This window comes from Fukomys damarensis, unplaced genomic scaffold (genome assembly GCF_012274545.1).
Source record: "Fukomys damarensis isolate Sample0158 unplaced genomic scaffold, DMR_v1.0_HiC HiC_scaffold_38, whole genome shotgun sequence".
NCBI classification, from domain to species: Eukaryota; Metazoa; Chordata; class Mammalia; order Rodentia; family Bathyergidae; genus Fukomys; species Fukomys damarensis.
The window spans coordinates 61575993-61596540 of record NW_022900950.1 but is presented as its reverse complement, the minus strand read 5'-3'; the positions used below and the strand labels follow the sequence as shown (position 1 = coordinate 61596540).

Below are 20548 nucleotides of genomic sequence, written 5' to 3'. Positions count from 1 at the left end.
TAACTTTTTACTTTATCAGATGAGTAGACGAAGCAGTGATAGACCTGCATTGTAGGACATGCACTAGTGATGAGTTTAGGAATATCAAAAGTTCTTCTACAAACTATTATCTGGTGACTTTAAGTAATTATATGTATGTCTCAATTTTTTAAAATTGATATGGCATCTGAATTAGTAGATGTATAAGGAAACATTGACACACTCTAAATATAATTATAAGCTTTAACATTTAATTTCAGGGTTAAGCCTATGACATTGCCTAAATTTCACTTTAGAATTCATTCATTTATACTGCAGTGTACTCTTTTTTTTTTTGTCTTTTTCTTTTATTATATCTGTGTATACATATATTTTCTACTTTTCCCTTTTTTTGACAGTTTACTAGATGTAACTTTAATATAACCAGCTAATTGATAAAAGGTAGTAACACTTTGAATTATCTCTTTACAGTTGTTCACAGTCCTATGGAAACAGTGTGATTATTTGATATCTCTGAGCTGTGCAGCACTAGCGCTACAGATAGATTGTAGTGTAAAAGTTGTATTCAGTAAGCTACCCTAGGATGCCTGTTTTATGTCTCAGTGATCTATTTTTTATTTTCTGTGATGACTCAATCAAGTACTTAGGAAATATAAAATAATTTAAGTATTAATGCCGGTCAAATATAATAAAAGGTAAATTTATTTTTAAAATGTATAATTTACATATACTTGTCAAAATCATAAAATATGCAAAATTTTACTTTCAACAAATTGCCAGGTTTTTTTTTTTTTTTTTTTTTGGTATTCAGGATCAAACTCGGGTCCTTGTGCTTGTGAGGCAGGTGGTAGCACTACTTAGCTAAACCTCCTACCCGAATTAACACTTTTTTGTTTCTTTTTTGATTAGTATAGTTATGATACATAATAATTACATTCATCTTGAGAAATTGGTACATATACATTGCATATTAATCTTTAATATTTTTAATGCAAAAGCATGAGAAGATGCATGTGCACTCTTTCCAAGGGAATCATAGCACTTATGATGAATATTTATGGTGCAATGTAGACACAGTGTACTAGTAAGGGGCTACGTATATAAATTTTGTCAGTTTATTTCCAAGAACTATCTGTATAGAGTTAGTATCAAATGTTTAAACTAGAGAATTGGATATAAGATTGTGAGTGCAAATATGAATGCTTTGGAGGACAGCATAGTGTAATAGAAAGAGCATGGTGAAAGTCACTTGAAGTATTAAAGATTCTGGAGAGTGACATTGAAGAACACCGGCCATGGAGGAAGCACTTGCAGCTGAAGATTGCTTTCTGAGATACCAAGCGAGGAGAATTTCCCGAGTCTGCAGCTTCTTGGGCTGATAGATGATGATGAAGAAGAAAACTGCATCAGGAAGACCTCTATATCTTTTTGGAGGTTAACAGACTGAAAGTAACATCAATACTGCCTTAATCTTTCAAGAAACTAACAATTTACAGTGTTTGTAGATTTTGGGCCAACTGCAGAGTTGAAGTAGCTGCTCCAGCAGTTCTGTCAGAATCACCTGTGAGCCACAGCTAACATCAGGTAACAGGACAGTACCAACAGTGACAAACAAGGTCTGAGAGCTCTCCAGCTGCTGGCTGTGAAGCAATATTTACTACACCTCAGTTTCCAATATGAAGTAGAAAATTGCAAACAAAGTAGATGAATGAAAATTTCAGAATAGTGCATTCTGAAGGATGGCTTAACTTGCTACTCTGTATTTACAATGACACTTAAGCAGGAGATGAAGGAAACATATTATGGGAGTGAATCTCTCTGGTGACTTGGTTGACACGTAACCTATTGGGGGAAGAAGCATGGAGCTAATTCATTGCTGCAGGCAGAATCGTCACCTGTTCCCAGAAACCAGACTGTATTAAGGGCTCCTGGAGATCTTGAATTAGTTTCCTAGGCTGGCATAACCAATTCCCACAAACTGGGTGCCTTTAAATAATAGAAATTAATTCTCTCTCATTTCGGGAGACCAGAATTCTGAAATCAAAATCTGGTTTCAGAAGCCAAACCAAAACTGTGAAGTCAGGATATAGTTAGTTTCTCTGGAGGCCTTGAGGGAGAAACCATCTATGCTTCCCTTTTAACTTCTAGTGGCTGCCAGCCATCCTCCTCCTCCTTTTTCTTTTCCTATTTTTCCCCCCAGGTGCTGGGGCTTAAATCCAGAGTCTGCACACTGAGCTATCTCCCCAGCCAGCCCCACTTTCTTTATTTTTTTCCTTTTTATTTTGAGACAGGTTCACTTCTATGGCTTATATCTAGATATCCTGTGAAAGCCTTAGACACTCATAGGTGGTGCTTTTGGGAGGTGGCTGGATCTAGGGTGTGTGAATGTGGATTAATGGTGTGATACTGCGATTAAGAGTGTATGGATTAGTCCACTAACTAGTTTAGCATAGCTCTTGGTGGGGATAATGGAAGCTCCACCCTGAGTGTAGGTGGCTCCAATTAGTACGTTTACAGCCTTCATGAATATAAAGGGAGGAGTCAGGATGGCTGGTTGGTGCTTCCTGCTTGCTGCTGTTGTCTTCTGCCTGCCATGCCATGAACTATTTCTTTTCTGCAATGCCCTTCTGCCATTCCACCATGCCTTAGAGCCAGCCAACTATGGATTGAAACTTCTGCAAAGTATAATCTAAAATAAACCTTTCCTCCTTTAAACTTGTGGATGTCAGGTATTTTTTCCTGGCAATGAGAAAAGTAACCAAGGTATTCACTTCACTACCCAGACTATGCTTAAATTTGTAGTCACTTTGCCTCAGCCTTCTACAGTTCTGGAATTACAGGCAGGTATCTCCACCCCTGGCATAAGTCACATTTTGAGGCTCTGGGAATATGAGCATGTTAGGGGGACACTAGTCATCTCACTACAGTCATCTTTGTCATTATTCCCACAACTTCATGCAGGTGGCCCCATCTTTGAGTATTTTGAGTCAGTTCAAGGTCATTGCTCTAATACAGATATCCTGAAAACATTTATCATTAAAGTATGAAATGGTTTGGTTTTTAAGGGCCATCATTGATAAGCTCATGAAATACCATTTTCTTCTGTCATGTGAAAATACTAAACCATTTAAAACTGAAAGTCACTTATGCTTCTGAATTTAAGGAATTTTGCATTGACAGGCAACATACCTTGAATAGCCCTAATAAGTCATTTTAGTTGGCAGAAACAAAAAAATATGGTCATAATTTTAGACTGTAGAGACACTGTATGATGGGCAAGCCTGTTGTTCAGGGAGGGTGTCTCTGAAGCAAGAAAGCTGGGATTCAAACCTCCAACTAGAGGTATAACCTTAAAAGTCCCTCATTCTGTCAGGACTCAATTTACTAACCTATAAAATGGAGACAATGGTAGTAAAGTCAGAGGTTTGTCATGAGAATTAAATAGGTTAATATGTATAAGTATTTATGAAGCTTGAAAAATGCCTACTAAGCCCCTTGTAAATACTCTCTACACTTAGTTGTTGCTGCCCTTATTTTTCAGTGGTTACTTTTTATTGACACACATGCTTACCTGTGCAGTCATGAATAATGCAAATAAATGTGACTGTGGGACTAGTGTATCATTATAAATTTCAGTATGTATTGTTGTCAGATATTATTTGAAAAGATTCCAAAACTTATGCAAACTTCAGATTGTACAAGGAATTTTATAGATTTATGTCATTAGAAAGGGTTGCATTTTTTCTAAAAGTTGAAAGTAGTATAGAGAAAATTACACAGGTTGTAAGTTAAAAGTCAGTGCATTTCTATGCATTGTACTGATGAGCGTGAAGAATGAAATTTGGAAAATGGATCGTTTTTCCTCTGCTTCAGCCTGAAACATTCTATTTTTATTTCATACTCTGAACTTTAACATTAAAATTTTTTACAAAGTTCTTATGGCCTGGCGTGGTTGTATACACCTATATTCCCAGTGCTCTGTAGGCTGAGGCAGGAAGATTACCTATAATTTGAGGCCACTTCGGGCTACATAGTTCAAGGCCAGCATGAACTACAAAGTAAAACCCGCACACGCATCCCAACCCCACCAAAAAAAGAAAGGTTTCCCTCTAAACAACCTTTAAAAACAACTAGGCTATAACAACTCTTTGACCACTTTGAATTTTTCTTTCTGGAGTTTATGCTACTTAAAATGCGTATTTTTCAGCCTGAAATTATTCAAGAGTACTGTATAGAAATTGGAGTTAACTTAAGATACATGATGTATATAATAGAAACATCTAAAACAGTATTTATTCGCATTTATAGAAAAACCTAAAGAAATGTGATGTAGAGTTACCTTTTCCTTTCCCTTCAGAAGAGGTCATCTAGTATAGATTTAAAATTGATCAGTAGAGAAACCTTTCTGTCTTGCACATATGTCTGTTAATGTAGTGGCATTTTTTTTTTTTACCAACTGTCGTTCAAACTATAGTACATTCCTTATAGAAGAAAGAATTAGTACTCATTAATCAGTTTTTATTAGTTTTGATTTACAAGGAATGGACGTTTTCAAAAAAAGTTCAGGAATCACTCTCACTGCTTGGCAGACACTGTGTTAGGAACTTGTATTACCAAGGATCAGACTTGACTATGAGTGACTTGAAGATTCCTTCACTCATTGTTTCACCTGCAGTTCCTTCTGTCCCAGAAGACTCCTCTTCTATTGCAGCACATTTTTGGTACTGGATAGAACAGTGAGCACAGAAGCAAAGTACAACCTGTGCTTTCTTCAAGTTTACCTTTTGGTTGGTGGTTTTAGAACATAAAGCATAGAAAGAAGTCAGTGTCATTTCAGATGGCTGGCTCTGAATGCTGGGGTAAGATAGGTTTCAGTTTTAGATTGGTATTGGAGAAGAGCACATTCTAGGTAGGGGGAAGAAGAAGGTGAGGCCTCAAGTTTTGAAAGTGAAATTGAAGCTGGCAGAGGAAAGAAAAACATAATAGCTAAGATCGTGAAGGTAATGGATGATATAGGACACTGTAGACCATTTTAAGTATGGAGACAGCTAGGTTGGTAAAAGGTACTTAGAAAATGAATGTATTTTGAAGCTGGGATAAACAAGATTAGCTCTGTGCTCAGGCGTGTGTGATATGAGAGAAAGAGAAGTAAGTGTAATCATCAGCTCATTTCCTGAGATGTGGGAGCTAATTCAAGGAAACAGACAAGTTCTAAGTTGAAAATGTAAGTATTGAGATGACTACTAAACACCAAAGATAGATTGAGGCAGGAGAAAAAAATGTAACTTTTCAAAGCCAGATATATGTTCCAGGATTTGTGAGGCTGACGTGGTGTCCAGTGTTACCTATGGATACTAATCTCAGTTGAAAGGCAGTTAGTGTATGCTTAGTATTTGCCATAGAAAGCATTACAAATTGGTAGCATCAGTCTAATTTTGCACACAAAATTGTTTTGAACTTTTAGAGGGAATGTTTTGCCTATTGTTTTAAACATCTCTTTTATGTATTTTTTATTCACCTTATACTTAAGTATCTTCTTTGTCTAAAGAAATTCTCAAATTTGTACAGGTAAACATGGTTTCCTTTTAGATTGATTTCTTGCATAATACAGTTCTTTTCTAAAAGCTGTCTTTTCTCTGTACCCTCTTCATAGCTGTAGAGGACAAGGCTGCTTCTTTCTCCCTGTGGTGGGTGAAATGTTGCAAGAGTTCAGACTGGAGGTCTTTAGTTGGATGGTATTCCCTATTCTATTTGCCTTTCCCTTTCCTTTTTGCAGGTCTCTTAGCAAATATGGACAGTTCTTTTGCAATATGATGTGAAAACATCACAAATAAAGCCCTCATTGCATTTAACACAGCTAATTAATTAGGGACTGCACATTGTAAAATGTAATCAATAGTAGGAAGAAAGAAAAACCTGAATAAAAGAAGGTATACCTAGTGAGGATGACTGGCACTCACTTAGCATTGCTTCTTTCAGTTGACATTTTGCCATTTTGAACCAAGTTGCAATTTATTCTCAATTCATGGCTTTGTTTTTTTACAGTCTTATTTTAGTTTTGCATGTTTTTATCCTAGTGCTTTTATAAGGATATTCTAGAATTTAGGGGTTTTTTTGTAGACCTACTTGATATTCAGCATTTTTAAAAATCCTGCTGAGGTTTTTCTCCATCTTGTACACTTGATTTTATGAACATGACTTTTTAAAATATGCCTTTATTATTATAGTTGTCTAGCAAAAATTATTTTGTTGGCAATCCAAAATTAAAAAGTGTCCCATATAAAACATTTTTTTCTATTGGTGTAAGAAGATTAATTTACTCTGAATGTTTAAATTATCTGGTGGTAATAAATTGTTGTCTAAGCTTTCTTTAAAGAAATCAGTTTCACTGTATTGTATCATGATATGTAAGAATGAATGTGGTATTTCTCAGTAAGCTCATTATGAAATGATGATCAACACCTCCAGGTGGTGTTCACAAAGGATTATTTTTTAATTATAAAGATTACTTAAATGTATGTGATTTCTTCTCTCCTGGTTTTTTTTACTCGAAATCATAACTAACTAAATATTAGAGGCCATGTTATCTAGCAAACCTGTATTCGTGATTGCTTCATATTTAAATATTTATAGTTGTGGTTTTAACTTTTATTCTAAAGCTTCTTTAGCACTGCTAGCATATAATTATCATAATAACAAAACACTTAAGAAAAATCTGTCTTAAATTTTGTTGACCTAGATATTTAATATATTTTCACATTTTATTCTTAATGCTTTCATCATGAGCAATTAAAGGTATATCCAAAATTCATTACTACAACAAACATTTGAGTGTCTGTAGTTTGTCATGTAATCAAAGGTATAAAAATGAATGAAATATGGTATAATTCTTTAAGGAAGTGCAGCAATTTGGGAGCAAAAGACAAATACAAAGATAAATGTGAATGTAGTACTGGCAGAGATAGAGATAATTACCAGTTACTATGGGTAGGAAGGGCATTCCACCAGAGGACTTGCTGGGGTTTTGACTCTTGTTGAATATAAAGTATGAATGGGAGTAATCCAGGGTGGTATGGGCACTGCAGATAGAAATAGTTATTTCCAGGCACAGGTTCAAGAGGAAGTGGGATGTGTGCAGGAGAACTATAAACTGTATGTTGTTTGGATAGGGAGTTGCCGCAGAACATGAGGCAGAGCCAACCAGGTTGTGGATGGGGCCTTGTTCAGGAGCTCAGGTCCTCTGTGGCCCGTTCACTGGCATGCTTCAGACAGGGAAGTGACATCTTAATTTTCTGGACAACCCAAAGTACAGTGTGGAGAAGGTACTGGGGAAAAAAACGTAGGTGATCAGAGAAGAAATAAAAGTTCCCACCGAATTGAGTAGTGTCCAAGTGCGGGAAGAACACAGTATTGTTTGTCAAATCAAATGAGTGGGGCGTCATTCCTTGGATCTGAGGCTTAGAGAGGGAAACAGAACTAGCAAGCTACTGATACAGGAAATAATTTGTGATTCTTCTGGCCACTGAGTTGTGGAAATTATGCATAGTCTGGTTGAGGGCGAGAGACATATGTCTGTAATGATTGAGGCATCCCATATGGCTGAATATTATCTGAGTAAAATGTAAAAGTTAGAATTGCCTTAAAATAGCTTAGTCACCTCTGTTTGGTGATAGCTGTTTTATTATTTTTCTTCTTTTCTTCTAAACAATGAACAGGGTTAAGGTTAATTTCTTGAACAAAAATAATGTGGCCAAGATGAACCAAAAAATTCACACACAGGTCACAGACAAGTGCACTAGTAAATTAACACTTCTTTGAGAATGCAATTTAAAACTCCTTGATCTAGTTGCAACTCCTAGTAAAAAAGATAATAGTGACTTTCCCTCAAAGAACTTGACACATGAAGTGTGGCTAAAATTATATTTGATGATACATGAAGGAATTGTTTATGAAAATAATAATTACTGAAAAACAAAACACCAAGGGGATTCTTAAAATGCTCTTTAGTTTTACCCTTCAAATGGCTTTGAACATTATATTTTATTAGCCTGGAATTCATATATTCCTTTCTTTCCTCCAAATGTGCTTTGGGGCATATTTAAAAACCAGCAACGAGAGGTTGTTCAATTACATTTAAATATAATGTAATCAGACACTGTTCATAAAGTATAAGAAATGCCTTAGTGAGATTTCCATCTGTAGAGTAACCACAAGAACCATTCTAATGATAGCTTTCTTTTGATGATGTTGACTTTAAATGTTTGAATATGTCCCCAACATTCCTAACATTTTGCTCTTGAAAATAGAAACTCTTGTTAGACTGATTTCCACAATGTACTGTTCCTGCTTTGGTGGTGCAATGGTGCAATGGTGGTGAGTGGCAAGTTCATTTTCCCTATGATTTAAGTATAACTTATTTTGATATTTGAGCTTTATCACTGCTTAGTCCTAAGAATAAGAAAAACCATATGTTTTTCTCAAAGTTTTTTTCATTCTGTAGTATAGGGTTTTATGATCTATGAGGTAAATATATGAGATAGGACTCTTATCATTTCACAGATGTAGAAAATGAGCCCAGGAGCAGTTGCTTCAGATCATAGAGAAAGTAGCTCCTAACCCACTGGTGCCTAAAGAGTTGGGAAAGGTATAAGCCTTTCATCCGATGGGAAACGGTTTCCAGAGGTACTAAACATAAGATGAAAGTGTTAGAACCATCAGCCTATCCCTGACCTCCAAGGAGATTGAGTTAAAATTGTGAATCAGAATGATTTAATTATTAATACCTAGTAATGCAACTTCCATAAAGACTATGAAACAAAAAGTTCAAGGGAGCTTCTATGTTGCTGAGCACAGGAATGCACTGGGAAGGTGGTGTGCCTACAGCGAGCATAAAAGGTCTGTGCCATCCCCTTCACCCCATTCTTTGTACTATGCATCTCTTCCCTTTGGCTATTTACAAGTTGTACCCTTTATATTAAATCTATACAAGTGTACAACTTTCCAGCATGCTGTGAGTTACATATAGTGAATTATGAAACTTCAGGGTGGAGGGATCTGAGAATCCTCAAATTTATAGCCAGTCATTCAGAGATATTGATAGTATATGGCATTAGAAATGAGGGCAGTTTGGTGGGACTGATGCTTTATACCTATAGAGTGATATTAACTCTGATTCATGTCAGAATTAAGTTGAATTGTAGGAAACCTAAGTGGTGTTGAAGAATTAGTTTGTATGAAGCAGTGCATTTGGGGTCACATGAAAATAATCCATGTTCCTGACTGACACTCTCCTTGTGTGTTTTTTGTCATGAGAGTCCCTTAGACTGGTGTTTGACATTTCCCTAGATGTTCCTAATTTGGTAGCAGACTAAGTCATTATTAAATATGTGGTTTTGTTCAACAATGGGCTACTACTTTAAATATGCATTTTCTTTTTAAAATGTAGCATTTCTATATCTGACTGTCCATGCATTCATCCATCCAGAACGCACAGAGCACCTTTCCACTAGGTTTAGTCATCTGTGGATTACTTGTGGTTGCACTAGGCTAGAATGTAGGGAAACCAGTTTTGTGAAACCACTTTATTTTTCTCATTTAAATGGTGATACTGATAAGGAGGTAGAGCTGTGAAAACAGTGATAATTTCTGTAATTTATTTTTAGATAGCAGACTAGTTAAAAATAAGGTGTAGAATGAAACTGCCCAACTGCGATTCTAGCATTGCCACTTGTTAGTTGTTTGACCTTTATTACTGCCCAGTTTCAGTTTCTTCACTGTAAACTGGAGGTAACAGCAGTACCTGCTTCATGGTATTCTTGTGAGGATTAAATGGATTAATGGAAAATTTAAGACAATACTTGACATACGTAAACACTAAGTAAAGTGCAGCTGCTGTTATTGCTGTTATTTTAATGATCACTTCTATGGAAATAATTATTACTACTACTACTATTTTACTACTTGTATACTGCTAACTCTTCAACCTAATCTGAAGAAGATGTATGGCTTATAATTTCTCTGAGCACAAATTTACCTACTTCAAAATGTTTATATGCTTTAACCATTATTTAATCAAAAGTTTCGAAGTTTTTAAGAAGTATAAAACCAAGTCACCCACCTGTAAGATTTCTTGAGAAACGATAAAGGAAATGCTAATGAGACATTGGAGGAAAGATCAAACAGACTGAAAGAGCAAAAGGAAGGAATCTTTTCTGTAATGCAGAAAGAGAACTTTGAAATAAGCAAAATAATCATCTGGAAATGAAAAGAATAAATGAAATCTGTAGGTCTAATCAAATAGAAGTCTTAGTTGTAGGTAACTGACTGGCAGACATAAAAGTGGAAGAGTGTAACAGAGCAAATTAATGTTGCCACTCTGAGCAGTGTACAGCAGGATATAATTAACACAGCAAATGCTAACCTAATGGAAACTCGTCATACAATCCGTTATTTAAGTTATTGTGTCTGTGTCTCTGTTAAATTGGTGCTTGGTGCTAACTCAAGGCTTCATGCATCTAAACTTGTGTTCTACCACTCAGTTACACTCCTAACCTTGTCTCAATTTTAAAAAGCACAGAAAAGGTATACATGAGAAGTAATAATACTAATAAGACTATATATATATATATGTATGTATGTATGTATATATGTATGTATGTGTATATTAGGCTGGCTTCCTTTTAGAAGCCAAAAGGTTGAAATATCATCACTTTTTAGGTACAAATAACTATTATCTATGTCTCTCTGGAGAGTTCAGTCATTGGATTCATTAAACACTATATTTGAGAATGTGATCACTAATTTATTAATTAACTGAATATGTTTAGAATTTTATTTGCCGCTCTATCTAAATAACTGATTATTTCATGGCATTTACTCTATTTTTAAATAAAAGTTATTTCTTCAATGGGCATTTCTTAAATTCTGTCTTATATTTTAAAGCATTTATTACTGAATTTCCTTTATAACTGGATTTCAAAGCAAAAGGTTAAAAAAACTAAAATTCAACTTTTTTTAATAACAAATTTTCTTATACTATGAGGTTTTTCACAAATGCTTTGTTTCTAGATTGTTTTACTTCTTATATATTATAATTTTGTCCTTTCAAGACATTTAATATACTCTGTTTTAGTCTCTGTAGAAACGCTGGAAAAGAATTTGAAGCAGATGGGAAGGCAGCTTCAACAGCTTGAGAAAGATTTGGAAACCTTTCCCCCTCCTGAGGACTTGCATGACAAGTTTGTGACAAAGATGTCCATATCCTTTTGGTATCTGAATAGCTTAAGTCACTAGTCAACTGGATTTATAATTCATTTATTATTTTAAGTGTATTTGCATAACCAGAGACCAATCTGTAGTGCCACATTGTAGAAATTTTAACCTTTGCCTTCTAGCAGGGAAATTAAAGTTTTATTTATTTCTATTTATTTCTCTGCTTTTTTTCTAATTGGATAATAGTATGTTCGCCCATCTTTTGCCTTCCATATGCCTATTTCCTTCTGATGTTCATGACAAAGGATATTAAATCTCACTTTGAGGAAGTTTGAGCATAAACTTATAATGGGAGTTATATTCTTTTGGGATGTTTCATGAAACATACAGATTTCATAAATTCACAATGTGACTAGCCAGCTTTAAGTGTTGGTATATATTAGAAATTAACTCATGCGAAATACAAATTTAATATTTCCTGTAGGAATATTACATAGCTCCAAAATCAAAATTGAAACTAATGTAATCACTGCTCCTGTTTGTATTTTCCAAACCCCGAATACTGACAAATGCATATATAAATTAATAACTCGGGGCTTGTGTCCTATTTGATTTAAAAATTTGTTATTTGAAGGTTTCTTTGTTATCCAGTTATCTTTGCTATCATTAACTTTGCAGGTTAATCTCTAATGAGTTACTGAAGTGTAATAAATTCTTTTTTATTTCCTGAAACTAATGTTGAGCCACTTTGCAAACCATTGTATGACAGTAGAGACTGGTAACTTTGGTTTTGCAGTGAAGTATTATTACAATTCATTATTAAAATCCCATATGGATATCTGAATTTTGTATGAAAGGATAATTCATTTCTAAAATAAGCTCTTATAAATAGCAACTCCTAATTTTCTAAACTGAGGTATTTGAAATAAAATGACTACTTTTCCTCTTTCCACATCTTCTCCCTTGAAATTTAACATATGTGCTGCTGAAGTGAGCACACTCCCTTGAAATTTTGTGAATCAAAGAATTATTATTTGGTTTGTCATAGATATGCTTTCATCTTAATTATGAATTAGTTCAGTTTGAGCTTCCTTCACTGTCTCTGTTGGGAGATATCGTAAAATGCACTCTAGCAATAATCAGTTCAGGCTAATGTGTTTGTTTTCTTTTGTATCTTTTCTACCCACCCAGTTCCTTATTAGGGAGGATGCCTTTTATGACTATACTGAGGTTTCTTTTATCCTTCTTGAACTAAAAAAGTCTACATTTATCCATCAAAAATATATTTTGCCCTACGTTCTCATTTAACAAAATATGCTTTTTTTAAAAAATTTATATCATTGCAGGGTTATACCAATTTCATCATTCTTCGCCTCTTCTCATTTTATTATGTTAAAATGTCCATTTGTGATAGTTTATCATTAAGTATCTTTAACGTAAGTACTTGTTATTGTTTACTACAGACAGAAGGCATTTTAGGAAAGCCTTTTACATATAGCTTTGATATTACACTCTGATCGCACTAATTATGAAGCTCGGGTTTGTCTAACTAACATGAATTCTGAGGTTAGAGCAGGGGTTACAGAATCCAGCTCAGCTGACGATCTAAGAACATATCTGTACTTGTATTCATAGGACAAGAGAAGCTGAATTTGTCAGCTTCTTGAAAGGTATGCAGCTCATAAAAAGCAGCCAGCAGGAAATCAGCAACAGGAAGGATGATGCTTTGTTGGAAACAATTTTTCATTCTGAGTACAATTACATTCCATGGACAAGAAAGCTACTATATCCTGTCACTAAATATCACAACCTAGAAGCCTCTAATGAACTGATTAGCATTCATGTATCTCTTGGAAGTCAGATATATGAACAGTTTGGTGCACTTTGCTATTGACAAAGCTTATAATCATAAATATTCTTTGCTGAGATTAGATTGCACTCATTTGCTTTTCATCTTAGACATACTAGTTTCAAAGTAATTAAATTCATTCATTGCAAGACTTTGTTTACTTTAATTAGGACTGACAACAAGTCAGATTTTGAATATTAAATGCATTTTTGCAGATCTTATTAAAATGGCAAATTGTGAGCCTCTTAGATCTTGGAAAATGGAAGCTAAAATGCAATGAATAAAAGTATATTAACTAAAGTTTATTATTAACAGTCGAACGTTGTTTGTGTTTTATATTTAACTGCTTATTGGTTGAAGCACATATCAAATGCTTAGTTCATGAGGCACTTCTGAAAGTATATCTGCATTATTTCATTAAAGATGCATCTTTCCCAAGTACATATTTACATCAAACAACCAAGATTTAGTGAAGTATCAAATAATCTGTTAATTGAATTGTTTTGAATTATGAAGACACAATTTTCTTGTAATGAAATTTCACTAATAGCATTCAATTATTGTATATTATGTTTTTATTCATCCAGTGCATGCTTACTCTGTACATCTATTTCTTAATATAAAAGTTTAAATTTAGTACAATGTTTAAAAGGCACAAACGGCTATTTCATATATCATTGACTTTTTCATAATAATTATTATTTTCCAGTTGCTAAGCCTGGTTAGAATTGTAATTAGTGTTGAATATTTCCACAGTAAATACTTACTTAAAAGCTGTGTAGCACAAATTCAAAGTTGGGTAACCAGTATTGTCCTATGTAAACAATTATATGTGAGGTAGTATATTTATTAAATTCTTAGCAGTGTGAAACTGAAAAGCCAGGAGTTATTGTCATGCATTGTCTTTTCCTTTTGACCTTTAAATTCTGTAGTTTTTCTTATTTTAAGGAAAATAAAACTAGATCTTAGAACGTGTTCTTGAAATTCTCTTTGTACAAGCACTTTCCTTTTTGTTCTTTGCCCTTGAATCTTTCAGGGAAAAGAAACATTTCGCTAGACATTTATGTATTTTTATATTTGTTATAAGTTATATGACACATTACTTGACTCTTTCCCATGTTATATTTTGTAAATTTCTTCATTGAAATCCCACTTTATTTTCACATTTTCTTTTTTGTTATTAAGCAGTATTTTAGGCCCTTATGAGGTTACTCATTAGATGCTAAATTATCCCAGTACATTCGTTGAAAAACTAAATACAAGTGTAAATGTAATATTTTTTTGCTGTGCAAACTATAGCATTTTACAGGCAAAGATTTTAAAATATTTTCCTTTAATGGAACTGTGGCTTGGAAGTAAAATAGAAAATTGGAACAGGTGAGATATAAACCTGTATACTACATGGCCTATTTGGAAGAGTGGGAAATTGGGTAACTGAATGTTTTACTGTAGTAGATTTTTCGTCTTTTGAGCTAATCTTGTGTTTCTCATCCCTTTCTTTTCTATTCTTTTGTAATTCTCTTCCCCTAAACCCATTCTTAACAGAACTTCAAGATTTAAGTTAAATACCGTCCTTATCCTTTCTGAAGCCTCAAGTATACAATGATCTTTCACTTTCTGAAGTTTTATTCCACTTACAAGAAAATACTATACTACAACTGAGTGCTCTCTACTCTTTTGTTATCATGCCTCACTTGTATTAATCTTACTTTTTAGCGAAGGTTTCCCTGACTACCTCATTCATATTAGCATTTATCACTCTATAAAATATCAGTAACTCGAAATCACATTTATTTACTTATTTACTAGAATGGGAATGTCTTCCACTTCTAGGATATGGGTTTCATAGCCTCAGGAACTTTATCTTTTTAAGTAGTTTTTTCTAGTGCCTAGAAGAATATTTGAAATACAGTAATTGCTCACTGAATGGGTGGCTAGATCAGAAGTGTTAAGAAGGTCTGTCGAAGTTATAAAGCATACAAGACTGATTCAAGCTGGTGAATTAATGGAAGTAATGACCATCTTTGATGGCAGAAATACAATAATGAAGATATGAGTTAAGAACACAGTATATGTGGAACCTATTTGTGGGAGGTAGTTTGGGCATTAGTGCTATTCTATTTGGCACACCAAGACAAGAGTACCAAATTTAAGTAATGCTCCTTAGTTGGCCAACACTGGATACTTGTGGTTCAATGCATGTGAACACAGATCTGGTTGTTATACATCTTCCCAATGGGAAGATTACAGTGATGTGGAAATCATTGAGAATTTCTCTTTACTTTTGATAAAGCTAAAATAAATAAATACAAGAAATTTCTCAACATCTCATGTAATTGGAATATATATCAATATTTTTGCAGTGAGTTTTATCAGATGCTTAATTTGTTGAGTATCTTACATTTTTTCTGAAGCTCTTTACAAAAATAAAACTTAATGCTGTGAAAGCAAAAATTAAAGACTAGATACTACTGACTTCAGCACTTAGCACAGGGACACAGCTCTGCTTGTTTTCCCTTTTGGTGATGGTGATTCTTGGTCTGTTTTACATCTGCCTGTTGAGCCTGCTGTTTCATCATCCTTTGGTGAAAGATTAGCCTATCAGTACTAAAATAGTGTGCCTCCTTCATGTAACCAGTAATTCCATCCTGTCAGGAAGTCATTTTAGACTTTGAAGGATTAACGAGGCTATTTCCAAAATTGTTTTGGTTTAATCAGAATTTTACCATTCTTCTGGGTAATTCCAGTTATTCAAAGCTCCACTTCATTCCCTTTGGGAGCAAATTGTTTTATTCATAATAATGATAACAAAATTAATTTAAAAGCTCACTAGCATTAGAGCAAAGTTATGTCATTTCTATGGTTCTGGCTCTTGGTCATCTTTTCCTTCACATCTTTTAATAAAATTGTACTGTTTTTATAAGAGTGCACAGACCTATTTCTAATGTTTCATTACCTATGATTCTTACCTGAAAAAAAAATTTTAAGTCTTTGCTTTATTTTAATCTGTTTACCAGTTGGCTTTTTGAGAATGTGTGTGTTCCCAGGTGTGAGAATAAGATTATATTTGTAAATTGCCTATTATTAAAACCGTAAAACCTAAGAAGCACTAATAGGGGCAGAATAGTGACACTTACCCAGTAGTGATTGTAACCTGTTGTCCAGGATAAACACTTTTCAGGGACTCTGTTAATTATAAACATGATATTAGATGTATATGTGTCCATATACATAGATACGTGCAATTTTGTGACTAAAGGTTCCATGGCTTTTCATCAGACTGTTTTTGAGGATACTTGTTACCTTACCCAACTGAGTTTAAGAACAATAGTACTAGGGTGAAATAAGTAATTGGCACTAATCCCATTGCAGATGGCTAAATTTCATATAATTAATGGAACCAAGAATGAACAGACAGCAAGAGGTGACATTTGCCAGAAATTAGAACAGGAGCAAAACCCCACCAAAGAGTTAGAATAGAATGCCCTTCCTTAGAGGTCAAGGAGTAAGAATATGCCTGAGGATTTTCCAGATAAGTACATGGGTCTGCAAATGCCCTGATTCCAAAGGAATTGATAGTTCCAGCTATGGAGGTGAGAGGAAGACATCGTGAAAGAGGAAGACTTGACGAAGTCCTTAATTGATTGGTTTAGACCAGTAATGGCAAAAATATATTACTTTAAGTAGGAGTGAAGAATATACAAATAAACCCTGTAGATATATTTTCTGTTGGGACATAAATTATTTTAGGTGGGGGCTGATTAATTTAGGTAAACCAATTTATAAATCTTTGCTGGTTTTGGGAATTATTAGCTCTTCATGATTATTTTACATTGCAAACAAATAACCAAATGACAGTTTCTGAATGCATTTCAGATGTGATGTTTATTTCTATAAATTTACTTACAGTAGCTCATGAATACTGATATCATGTATGGAAACCTGTCTGGTTTGCTCCTATTCTTAATGATTTTTTTTTGTGTGTGATTTTCTGATTTGACTCATACAAAGCGTTTTGTTACTAATCCAAGAATTACAAAATGATATCATATATAAATGTATCAAATACTGGCCCTATTAAGATCTATATTCTAGCAAGTGTAGAGAGACATTTTGGTGTTCAGTTGAATATAAACCGTGTCACAGAGAGATCTCTACATTTTCATAAGAATAATTAAACCCTGGCTGCAGAGACAATTCTTGCCTTCTGTCATATTTTCTCAAATGGTACTTATACTACTGAGCAACTCACATTTGAAAGGGAACAGGAAAATAAGGGCCAAGGACACCCTGTGCACCAGCAGTGGACATGAGAGTGGTGAGTCGTGATTCCCTGGGATGCCTTAGTACCTGTTGGAGATTCAGCTCTAATTATGAGACTTTTTATGCATCTTGGATTCACTCAGTAGCTGTTACCTGCTATCTCATTTCTCACTGAGCCTCTTATTTTCTTTTTCAAAATGAAGGCTCTGCCTCAGTTTCTTTATTTAGTCATCAACTAGAAAAGACTCTAGCCAGAAGAACACATCTTTCTTGAAATTGTAGAATATTTTTAGATATAAACATTCACATTTTTGTTTCCCTCTCATAGCCTGAACCCCATTTATTGGTTTTAGATTTATTTGCTTTAAGTGCCTGTTCACATGTTTGCCTTCATCAAAAATAATAAGATGGCTTTTAACTTTTAATTTAACTCTGTGTGTTCCATCTCCTTGCATGTACTAATTTAAAGGAGCATAAATAATTCCAGAATATGGTGTGGAACTTTACATCTGACTGCATCTGCAATGTGTTAACAATGAAGGAAATTCTGTGGTGTCTTCAGATAATATTTTCTACTGCCAGTGACTGTTACATTCACATTAAATTACTTAATTTCAGTGTGCTTTGAACTTTGTTGTCATAAATAAGACAACATTTCTTAACATGTTTGCCTGTGTGTACAATCATAGCTTTTAATGATGAATGCATTTGAGGAATTATGTACAAGTTTTCTAAGACTTTAAAACATTATTTTGCTTATATAGCATAAGAAGTTTTAAATTCATTTATAAAACTACTGCTTTTAGAGCTCTGAATGAAGATTAGAGTAAATGCGCAATTATAATACCAAACATTAATATTTACATCTACATGCAAAGTCACTTTTCTAAGAACCACGCTAGTATTGTAATTTTCACAGTAGCACTGGTATTATTCTCCCCATTTTAGAGATGAGAATGTCAAGGCCAAGAAGTGAAATTCTTGTCCACAGTTGCACTGCAGTCAAGTATAGGAGCTGTAAATTTACGTCACGTTGTCCAGTTGAACTATTGTACTCAATGCATGTATTGTTGGTATCAATATTATTCCAGTTACTCAGGGTCTGCATGTTATAGATTATGTTGTAGTAGATTGGAAGGGACCTTCTCTTGAACTCAGTTATGACAGAGAAATATTAAATATGGAAATAGTTAAATTTTCTGATAATTTGGCCAAAGTTAGAAATTAAATAGAATTTTTTTTTTTTTGCTTAGGGTATAGATTATCTTTAATTATCTAAATCTTTAAATATCTAATTATCTAATGAAAATTTAGAGCTCTAGTAATGGTAAATAAAAATTAGACTACAATATTAGAATTATAGGTTTTTTTCTTAAAACATTACTTTGTAAATTTCAGAATACCTTAACTATAAAATACAGCTTTGTTAAGAGTGCAAAAGAACAATATGAGAAACTTTCAAAGTTACTTGGTAACATGGAGAAATTGTACCAGAGTATAATGGAATATTATGCCCTTGATGTGAAGAAGGTGTCTGTGGAAGACTTTTTTACTGACTTGAATAACTTCAGAACTACATTCATGGTATGGTAAAATTTTTAAATTTATTTTTTGAAAAGTTTTTTTATCTATACGCATGTATTTTTTATTTCATTGCTTCATGTCACTCTTGTCTCTGTATCTACCTTTTATGATGTTGAAAGTTAGCTTTTAAAAATTCAGATTTTAAATCTATTGAAAAATGTATGGTTTGTTCTCCTTTTGGCCTGTCCAACATTAAGATGGAGTCAAAAATTTTGATTGAAAAACTGACAAATTTTGAAGTTCTTCATAAAGACTCCCTCCCGGCTGATTACAGAGCACTTTTGTAGTAAGTTTTGGTTATGAAGTTTATTTCTTTATACTTAGATCAATTTGTATTTTTGTGGTATAATTTTACCAAATTTCATGTGGCTCTTATGAAGCTTTTTTTCCTTTTCTTTTCTTAATGCACTGTAGAATAAGCTACCTGTGATTTTCTTTTGAATAGATTTTACATTCCTATGGTTTCCTTTAGATGCTTTAATAGGGAGGTCAGGTCTTTGATGTGGAATCCTTTCATTTAGGCATTAAAAAGATCTTTTGAAAAGTATTAGCTGATTAGATGAGGGGGAAAAATACACATACACACACACACACACACACACATATTAAATTGAGAAGGCATTGTTGCCTCCCTAAGGAAACTGGTGATACATTTCCACTGGGAAAAAATTGTTATTTTTAAGGAGTGGGTAATTCCTTTCTATATTGTAGCAAATGTTCATGAGGATTAAAAAGTTTTAAGGTATAAAGAAAAAGAAGATTAAAGAACAGGTTCTTTTTAATATCACGAAAACTTGACTTTGTTGGACTTGGTTATAATCACTTAGGAATGAATAGCCTTTTAATAAAAACCTACCATTTTAAAGCAGTCTCTTATAATAAATCCATCTTATTCACAGATCTGCTTTATTTTCTTCATGAAGTCAGTGTTTCTTCAAATTGTTTTTTCATATCAGATAAAAATTTGTATACTTATGATGTAATGGTACATGTCATGTTCTATACAGTATACTATTTTTAATTTCATAATGTTTTGAAGCACTAAAATTTTCTTGAAGTAGTCAAATGTTGGAGATCTGAGAGCTAGATATGGATTCCATACTAGTCATTTGGCTGTAAACACTTATTTTGCCTTTCTGAGCCGCCATATATGAGTATCCATATTTTTAAAATGGAAAGGTATTCCTTCCTTATAAGAGTGTAAATATTGTGTGTTACTATATTAAAATGTTTATGATGATTTCTGACAAATCATAATTGGTCTTTAAATTATTATACAGTAAAGCATTACTTCAGCAGGAGTAGAGTGCTCGATAACTTCATATTTCAAAAAAGGGCCCTAACTAGCTCTTACAAGACACCTCTAAGCCCTGGGAGAACCCTGCCTGATGAGCATGTCTCTATCTACCTAGGACCTTGGGTCAGTCTAGATTGATTATGCTCACCAGTAAGTTTTATGGTGACCACCTGTTTTTCAACAAACAGTTCCCTGCACTTCTCTGTGTCAGTTCAGCCTTTTAGCGGACTGGAGGCTGAGTATCTTAGGATCAGCTATGTAGCCAGGCCATTAAAAATACTTGGCAGGGCTGGGGATTTAGCTCAGTGGTTCCACTTCCTCCTTTGCAAGCACAAGGACCCGAGTTTGATACCTGGTACCAAAAA

At 33.9% G+C, this 20548-nt stretch overlaps 1 protein-coding gene across 1 annotated transcript in view; it reads left to right on the top strand.

Annotated features, from left to right (window-relative positions):
* Positions 1–20548, top strand: part of Diaph3 (diaphanous related formin 3) — a 479227-nt gene that overhangs the window by 289009 nt on the left and 169670 nt on the right. The window contains exons 23-24 of the mRNA XM_010636939.2: positions 11111–11235; positions 18722–18886. Of these exons, the coding sequence (XP_010635241.1) occupies positions 11111–11235; positions 18722–18886 (290 nt within the window). The remainder of the gene's footprint in view (positions 1–11110; positions 11236–18721; positions 18887–20548) is intronic.